The sequence below is a fragment of the Phyllostomus hastatus genome, unplaced genomic scaffold (assembly GCF_019186645.2).
Source record: "Phyllostomus hastatus isolate PE091 unplaced genomic scaffold, TTU_PhHast_1.1 phas_contig_62, whole genome shotgun sequence".
NCBI lineage: Eukaryota > Metazoa > Chordata > Mammalia > Chiroptera > Phyllostomidae > Phyllostomus > Phyllostomus hastatus.
The window spans coordinates 19,037,936-19,046,605 of record NW_025333921.1 but is presented as its reverse complement, the minus strand read 5'-3'; the positions used below and the strand labels follow the sequence as shown (position 1 = coordinate 19,046,605).

Sequence of the window (8,670 nt, the reverse complement as noted above, 5' to 3'; positions counted from 1 at the left end):
TGGATTTGGGAGGATGAGGGTGACCTACGGGGAGTAGAGGCAGAGGCCCTCTGTCTATGTGTGAGGGGTCAGTCAAGATGCTGCTTGCTGGCTGGCCTGTGACAGGCCAATCCCCTCAGCCCTGGGGGCCAGCCCCTGCCTGAGATAACTTCTTCTACGGTACTTTCTTGTCCCAGTAATTGTATTTTCAGAGCTGCTGGCGTTTTGGGGAGGGACCTCTTTGAATCTCTCCACCTTGCCCCAACCCTTCTTGCTCCTCATGTGGGTGCTCTCTAGGATGCTATCCTAGCCCCTGAAAGGATTCCCATGACCTCATCTGCAAGTCTCTAGTTCATTCGTTGGACCCACTGTGGCCTCAGCATCTCCAGATGAATCTTGCAAATCATGTGATTTCTCCTGGGAGTGGAGGCGGAGCAGGTGTGGACTGCACTCAGGAGCCAGAGGGGGCCGGAAGCGTGGGCGGGGGAACCGGCCCCCCCGCGCTGCACTTCTGGCGGGCCCCGCTAGGGGCAGTGTGGAGTCGGGCCCCCGTCGCCGCCGCACGCTCGCTCCCTTTCGGTTCCTAACCGGAACCCGTGTGGAAAAGCAGGAAGCGCCTGGTGGTTGGCTCCGGGCGGTCAGGATGGCTGGGTCTGGCTGGGCCCCTCCACGGTTGGACGGCTTCATTCTCACCGAGCGCCTGGGCAGTGGCACGTACGCCACGGTGTACAAGGCCTACGCCAAGGTGGGTGCGGGGCGGGGCCGGAATCGGGGCACGAGAACTTTGAGGGCCTGTCCCCTTGCCCGCCAGACCCTGTGCGCCCCAGGTGGGTGCCAAGCCGGGAAACTAGGGGAGGTTGGAGACTGCATGAGACCGGTTAGGTGCCCGCGCCTGCCACGTCCCAATCTGACCTTCGGAGATGCCTGTGGAGACCTGGGTGGAGCCTTGTGTCAGTGGCAGAAGAATGGGCTCAAAACCGGGAGGATACCTGGTGGGCCGGGAGAAGTCTTGGACAGGGTATTGGGAGGCTGGACCCACTTAGGAAACAGTGGGCACTTCTAGAACACTGAATGGCATGCCTTACTTAGGGCACTCTGGAAAGGCTTATAGGGTTTATGGAACAGAAGGTTGGAGAACACCAGGCTGGGTGAAGAGGCCAGGATTACAGAATCAGGGGACCTCATTGGCGGAGAATGGGAAGCTGGGAAGCCTGGATGTTGGTGTGAGTGGGTAGGCCCAGGGAAGGAGAGAAGGGCAGAGGGAACCAGAGCCTTTCTGTCCAGCCATGGGCCCTGGCTCCCTCAAGGCAGAGCCCTCAAATCTCCTGCCCTGGCAGAAGGACACTCGAGAAGTGGTGGCCATAAAGTGCGTGGCCAAGAAGAGTCTAAACAAGGCATCCGTGGAAAACCTCCTAACAGAAATTGAGATCCTCAAGGGTATCCGACACCCCCACATCGTGCAGCTGAAAGACTTCCAGGTGCAGGCCTGTGGTGGGGCCACCCCCAAACGAGGCTGGAGAAGAGACACTCTCTTCAAGCTGCCTCTCTGCCTCTAACCACAGTGGGACAGTGACAACATCTACCTCATCATGGAGTTCTGTGCAGGGGGTGACCTGTCTCGCTTCATCCATACCCGCCGAATTCTGCCTGAGAAGGTGGCTCGTGTCTTCATGCAGCAGTTGGGTAAAATCCTCTGACCCAGAGTTCCAATGGTCTGTTTTCCCACCACACCCTTACCCAGACTCAGAGCCCCCGCACTCTTGGCAGGTGCCCCTTTCCCAGCTTGGATTTATAGGCCCCCATCCTTGCCATGTGCCAATCCCTGGCTTAAGGGTGTTATGAGAGAGACAGAGGCAGAAGCCCTGATCTGAGAGAAGTCCAGGGCCCAATGGGTCGTGCCCAAGTGCTTTGCCAAGAGAAAGCACAAAAGATCCTAAGGGGCTGGGGTATCCAAGGAGGCTTCTAGAGGGAGTGGAGACTTGTGAAGGGGCCCAAGGGAGGAAAGGGGTGGGAGTCGGGGGTTCTTAGAAGTGGTTGGAACCTGGTACTTCTATGTAAAGCATTCAGTAGACCAACCAGGCCAGAACTGAGGTCATGCAGGCTTAAGGGAGCATATGTTAGCCAGGGGAGGCAAGGGCTCTTCTGACCTGTTTCTCTGCGTGTGTCCTGCTCCCTAGCTAGTGCCCTGCATTTTCTGCATGAACAGAACATATCTCACCTGGATCTCAAGCCACAGAACATTCTGCTGAGCTCCTTGGAGAAGCCCCACCTTAAGCTGGCAGGTGTGAGTCTGGAACAGCAGGGGAAATGTGGGCCTGGGCTTGCACAACAATCTCTGGGTGGATCTGGGTCCTTAGAACTGAATGGAGCTTCAAGGTTTGAAGGGTGGGTGTGCACGCAACAATGCTGGTTCTCATGGAACCCTCTGTAGAGTTCAAACAGCGAGAGGCTGGAGATCCAGAGACAGGCCCCATCACCAAAAGGTAGGACCTTTTTTGGGCTACCCACACTGGACTCCAGCAGTGTATGGTTGGAATCAGGGTCAAGACTCAGCGTGTGACCAGGATCAGAACTTGGTGTGTCATCAGGATTGGGGCATAGCCTATGGTGGTGTTGGAGGGTGTGAGGAGGGGGAGGGGTGGTTGTGGTCCCCAATAGGATTTGGAGAAGAACTGACTTGAGACTGGAGTCCAGAGAGTGAGCTATAATCTGAGCTTGGTGGGACAGTGCGGGAGAGGGCTCCAGCACCTCATGGGTCATTATCCTTAGAGCTGCTGTGAGAGTGTGGGCTTCCTGGAGAAAGGTGCCTGAGGGGGCCATGTTAGAATGGGTAGGATTTATGCCCCCACAGGAAGATGTAGGAGGGTATTGGAGATTAATGATGAGCAAAGGCTAGGAAGTAGGATTGAGTCTGAAAGGTGGAGAGGAGTCCTGTGCTGGAGCTCAGGGTGAGGCTGCAAAGGCCAAGAGCAGAGGCAGCTGGAACTTGAGCCCTGCTGCCTGGCCTCTTGCCTGCAGACTTCGGCTTCGCACAGCACATGTCCCCATGGGATGAGAAGCATGTGCTCCGTGGCTCCCCTCTCTACATGGCCCCCGAGATGGTGTGTCAGCGGCAGTATGATGCCCGTGTGGACCTCTGGTCCGTGGGGGTCATCCTGTACGGTAAGAGCTCTGTCTCCTGCTCCTGGCCTGCACTGTGTGTCCTCAGACAAGCCCCCTCTGTCCACTCCTGAAGGGCTTTAATGGAAGGCTGACTCTAATGGCCTGGGTCTCCTGTTCTGAGGGGTGTCAGGCCCTTCCAGGAGTGGGCCAGACCAGGATGGACCCTGTTCCCTCCCAGCCTGTCCTCTGCCTCCTTCCACAGAAGCCCTCTTCGGGCAGCCTCCCTTTGCCTCCAGGTCATTCACGGAGCTGGAAGAGAAGATCCGGAGTAACCGGGTTATCGAGGTGGGTCCCGCAGGGCCTCAGCAACCCATTGGGGGCAGAGGGAGTCAGAGTCCTCAGGTTGAATACTTCACTGCCCCTGTATAGACTTGGGTGTCTGCTCTAGTCTCCTTTGTGGTGCTGGGCATGCTTATAGCTCCATCTGGTTCTTGGGACCCAGATTAGCCCACAGACTGTTGTGTAGACAGAGCTCCCATCTTCCCAAGAGCGTACGCCAGGGAGGCTCTCCAACAGCTCAGGGTTCCAGGAGGGCGTGGGCAGGAACCTGGGCAGGAGGCTTGGCTCTCCACTGCCTCCATCCCCCAGACTCGCCCCTCCTAGCTCTCAGATTCTCCACCTGTCAAACATGTAGCTCTGGGACATACCAGGACAGGATGGGGGAGGCTCTGACCTGTCCCCCGCCGCCCCCCTCAGCTCCCGCTTCGGCCCCCTCTCTCCCGAGACTGCCGGGACCTGCTGCAGCGGCTCCTGGAGCGGGACCCTGGCCGTCGCATCTCCTTCCAGGACTTCTTTGCCCACCCCTGGGTGGACCTGGAGCACATGCCCAGTGGGGAGAGCCTGGCACGAGCAGTGAGCAGGCCTCCAGGGGTGGGCTGGGGCGAGGGCAGGTTGGGGCTCTCATCTACCCTTTTGGTGGTAAACAGGTGTCTTGCCCCGCAGGGGGCAGAGGGAGGGCTCAGGGAACCTGCTCTTCTCACTTCATGGTGAGCAGAGGGTGGGCGTGACTCCTGATCTGCATGCCTCCCAGACCTCCCTGGTGGTGCAGGCTGTGAAGAAGGATCAGGAGGGGGACGCCACAGCTGCCTTGTCTCTCTACTGCAAAGCTCTGGACTTCTTTGTGCCCGCCCTGCACTGTGAGTGCCTGGAGCCCCCGGGTGCAGCAGGGGTGGGTCAGCCGTAGCTGCTGTGGAGGGGCTCCAGAAGCAACTCCTATCCAGAATGTTATGGGAGACAAGGCAGAGGGTAAATCTGGAACTTAGAGTTTTGGGGGATTCTAGAGGGTTTGGTGTGGTGCAAGGTCCTCATATACACCACCACTGTTTGCAGACGAAGTGGATGCCCAGCGGAAGGATGCAATTAAGGCAAAGGTGGGTGACTGAGTCTCCTGGAGGAAATGGGTGAGGGGATCAGGGGCCACTGGGGACTGGCTCTCTTAGAACTGGAATCTCCTGTCCCGGGAAGGGGTCAAGACAGCCCCTGACGTTACAGCTTGGGATAGTCACTGAGGATCCAGAGGGAGAGCTGGGAGTTAGGCGCTACTGAGGGAGGCGGGGTGGGCAGCCCCTCGTGCTGTGCTCCTGCAGGTGCAGCAGTACGTGTCCAGGGCTGAGGAGCTCAAGGCCATCGTGTCCTCTTCCAATCGGGCCCTGCTGAGGCAGGGGGCCTCCGCCCGAGACCTGCTCAGAGGTGAGCCCGGCTCCTGCCTGACCACCTGGTCCCCAGCAACTTCCCTCCAGCCTGAGAGGGAGAAAGGTTGGGGGTCGACTCCCTGAGACAAACAACAGGCTGCTTCCTTCACCCTGAGCCTTTGTCCCTCATCCCAGAGATGGCCCGGGACAGGCCACGCCTCCTTGCTGCCCTGGAAGTGGCTTCAGCTGCCATGGCCAAGGTTTGTACCCAATGGGAGGAGTCCAGGTGGGGCAGGGAGGAATTTGGTTCATGACCCTAAATGACCTGGGATGTGGCTGCAGGAGGAAGAAGGTGGTGGGGAGCAGGACGCCCTGGACCTGTACCAGCACAGCCTGGGGGAGCTGCTGCTGCTGCTGGCAGGTAAGGCTCCGTGACGACACTCCCTGAGCCCTGCTGACTTGCCGTACCACGCACCCTTCCTCTCTTTGCAGGGGAGCCCCCAGGCCGGAGGCGGGAGCTGCTTCATACTGAGGTGCCCACTAGGGTTGGGAGGGTTGGGAGAGTTGGGGGACTTCATCTTCTCTTTTGACCCTCCTTCCATCAGGGAGGACCTGCTGGGTTCCCTCAGGGTGTTTCAAGTCTGGGAATCAGATCGCAGAAGTTGGTGGCCCCATGCGCTCCATAGGGGATCGGGGGCTCAGATCAGGCAGTGGGACAGGCGGGATCTGGAACCCAGCAACAGAAAGTTGGCTGGGCTGCTTCAGTCAGGCAGGCTTTCTGGAAGAGGGAGCAGGTAAAGGACTCGGAGGACAGTTGTTCTGATGCACAGAGGCTTTTGGAGAGCAGCAGGAGCGAGGAGGATCTGCCTCACTCTGAAGGAAGGCTCTTCCCCCGCACTCTTGGCAGGTTCAGAATCTCATGGCTCGAGCTGAATACCTGAAGGAACAGGTCAAGGTGGGCACATGGGGGGCTCCCACTGGGGCGAGGCTATGTGGGTTCTGCTTGTGGCTGTCTGTCCCCTGCTCCCTCACCAGCCCACCAGTCTGTGTCTCCTTTCCTGGGTCTCTGTCTGAAGGCATCTCCATCACTTTCTTTGTCTTTCACTCCCAGTTGTTCAGAGGCTATTGATGCGGCTCCTCCTGTGCCGGCCTCTGGTTGTGTCTCAGCCCTTGTGCTACCTTTATGTTCCATAGATGAGGGAGTCTCGCTGGGAAGCTGAGACCCTGGACAAGGAAGGGCTCTCGGAATCTGTTCGCAGCTGTGAGTTCTGCCCTGGGGTTTCCCCCTCTGCCCGAGGAGGGGTGAGGGCTGAGGGCAGCCTGGGATTCTGCCTCCTTTGCCAGAAACCTAACACTGACCCTCCTCCTTACCCCTCCACAGCTTGCACCCTGCAGTGACCCCAAAAGAATGACTGGATAGACCACAGGCCACCTGAAGTTGGGGGGACACACTCACGCAGACTGACGCCCAGAATTCTGTGGCCTGCGCACCCTGGCGAAGCACCCTTCTTGAATGGGCAGCTCACTGCAACCACCGCATTCCAGGGTCCCCAGCACCCCTCAAGATATTCTACCCCACAAAGACTCTGACAGCCCAGCCCGTGTATGTGCTGGCAGTGTCGGGCCTGGCCCCGGGCGGGAGGGGGGTGCAGGAGCAGGCCTCCGGGATAAGAGTGTCTCATGTGACTCTGGTTAACTGGTGGCTCCTGGACACTGAGCCTGTCAGTTTGTGGCATCAAGGTTCCGTTTTTGCTCTGAGAAGAGGGCAGGGGGCAGCTGTATTCTGTGCCACCCCTGTCATTCCTGGGAGCCCTTATTTCAACTCACCTCTATCCTTGCACTGGACCAGGATGCTCTAAGACCCCTCAGGGACCACCTACCCCTCGGTCTGCACTCAGCCCCACAGAACTCACCAGTCTTCTTGGAAGCCGATTCCTGCCCACCCTCTTGGTATTTTAAATTAATCCTTCAAGCCATGAAAATAATACACTGTAGGTGGGGCGAATTGGAGAAATTCATACCTTGTTCCTGTTCTGGCCCAGGGAGTATCAGGGGAGGGTTCCTTCATCCTCATCCCTCCCACCTCCATCCCTTTTTGGGGAGCCCCTGCTTTCCACAGAGCTGGTACTGGCCTGGGAGCAGGAGGAATGGGGCTGCCTGGCCCCTTGGATTTGGGGGACCCACTAGGCCAGGAGACCTTCCAGGTCTGACATGGCTGCTACCACAGCATGTGCCCTGGGCACACACCTTCCCGTTTCTTGGTCTGGGTCTCCCCATCTCTCCAGTGGTGTTGCTAATAGCTCCTTAGCCCCCACCTGGGCCTTTGGGAGGACAGGAACTTTCATCTGGAGGAGAGTATACACCTAGGGCTACTGGTTTTGTGTTTAAAATCTGAAAGGCTGTTGGTGATTTCTAACCCTTGCACCCTTCAGTGCCTCCTTGGGGCAGAAGTTGTCTCTCTTCCCTGCCAGAGAAGTGTGAAGAGTGTCATTCATTGTTTCTCTATTAAATTATTTTCTGAAATTGTGATTCTCTTCTTGTCCTGGAAGAAGAGAATGAGCAGGTCAAGGTGGGCAACCCTTTTTCTAGGCTAGTGCTATAGAGGCCCCAGGAAAACCTGGGTAACCTGAGGGGGCCTGGGGGAGCCCACAGGGTGGTGGGGGCAGTGAGAGCACAACTGCCTCCTGTCCTCAGGCCCCAAGGGAGTCAGCTGACCAGCTGCCATTCCTGCCCACCACCTAAAGGGCTAAAGGGGCCCTGCCTGGTGTGGCTCTGTGCTTTGGGCACTGGACTGTGAACCAAAGGGTCACTGGTTCAATTCCCAGTTAGGGCACATGCCTGGGTTGCAGGCCAGGTCCCCAGTAGGGGGCGCTCAAGAGGCAACTACACATTGATGTTTCCCTCCTTCCCCCTCTCTAAAAATAAATAAATAAAAATCTTTAATAAAGGGCTAGTGGGGAGGGACAGGCATAGGCCTGGGTGCCAGGCAAGGCCCTTCCTCTCTGCAGCTGGAGAAGGGTGGCTTCCATGGTGGGTAGTCTTGTAAAACCTGTGCTCTGCCCTGCATGCTCCCTTGTCCTGGACATGACCCCCAGCCTCCCACCCCTCTTTCCTTGGGCCATTGAGTGAGCAGGGAGCTAGAATGGGGCAGAGTGCATCCTCTAGGGTATCTCATGTTCATACTCGGCCCTCCAGGATCCCTTAAAGGTGGGGTAATTTCCAGCAGTCTCTTACCCCTCACCCCAAGGTTTTGGGCTGAACAGCACTTGGAAGCATCTTTGGGGACTTAAGGGATAGGAAGCCCTCCCCGCCCGGAAAGCACCAAGGAAGCTGTTCATAGATACATCAGACGCCAGCCACCAAGATGGTCTTTCAGCCATCTAAAGGGAGGGAACTATTTTCCCTGAAGTTCTCGGCCTGGCCATCAGGGGACAGTGTGGACAGTGGTCCAGAGAGCAGGAGACAGGGCTAATACCCTAGCTCTGCCCTTTGGCCAAGAAACCCATTGACTAGCCCAGCGATTTTCAACCTTTTCATTTCATGGCACACATAAATTGATTACTAAACTTAAGTAGCACACCAAAAACTATATTTTTTGCCACCCTGACATGTGACTCAGTGGATTGGGTGTCCCACAAAATCAAAATGTGGCTGGTTCGATTCCCAGTCAGAGCATGTGCCTGGGTTGCAGGCCAGGTTCCTGGTTGGGGGAGCGTGAGAGGCAATGTTTCTCTTCTAGTCCATGTTTCTCTTCCTCTTCCTTTCCCTCTCTCTAAAAATAAATAAAATCATATATATATTTTTTTTTCTGATCTGACAAAAAAGGGGTAACTCTGACTCATTCACACCAAGTGGGTATAGGGTTAGTTGTCATTTTTTTATGTGACAGTCTAAGGCA

General features: G+C 56.9%; 1 protein-coding gene across 5 annotated transcripts; it reads left to right on the top strand.

The window, feature by feature from the left end:
* The first annotated feature begins 528 nt into the window (after nucleotides 1-528).
* ULK3 (unc-51 like kinase 3) lies at nucleotides 529-7,295 on the top strand. 5 transcript variants are annotated; one of them, XM_045848615.1, is made up of 16 exons: nucleotides 529-724; nucleotides 1,317-1,457; nucleotides 1,542-1,662; nucleotides 2,157-2,261; nucleotides 2,998-3,141; nucleotides 3,344-3,426; nucleotides 3,838-3,993; nucleotides 4,172-4,277; nucleotides 4,471-4,511; nucleotides 4,728-4,830; nucleotides 4,968-5,032; nucleotides 5,115-5,193; nucleotides 5,265-5,305; nucleotides 5,680-5,727; nucleotides 5,967-6,033; nucleotides 6,154-7,295. In XM_045848615.1, the coding sequence occupies exons 1-16, from the start codon at nucleotides 623-625 to the stop codon at nucleotides 6,168-6,170; spliced, it is 1,419 nt and encodes a 472-aa protein (XP_045704571.1). In that variant the 5' UTR covers nucleotides 529-622; the 3' UTR covers nucleotides 6,171-7,295. The 5 variants fall into 5 exon arrangements, with proteins under 5 accessions (XP_045704571.1, XP_045704573.1, XP_045704570.1 ...); XM_045848617.1 differs by having other exon boundaries at nucleotides 1,287-1,457; nucleotides 3,928-3,993; XM_045848614.1 differs by having other exon boundaries at nucleotides 1,287-1,457.
* The last annotated feature ends 1,375 nt before the right edge of the window (nucleotides 7,296-8,670 follow it).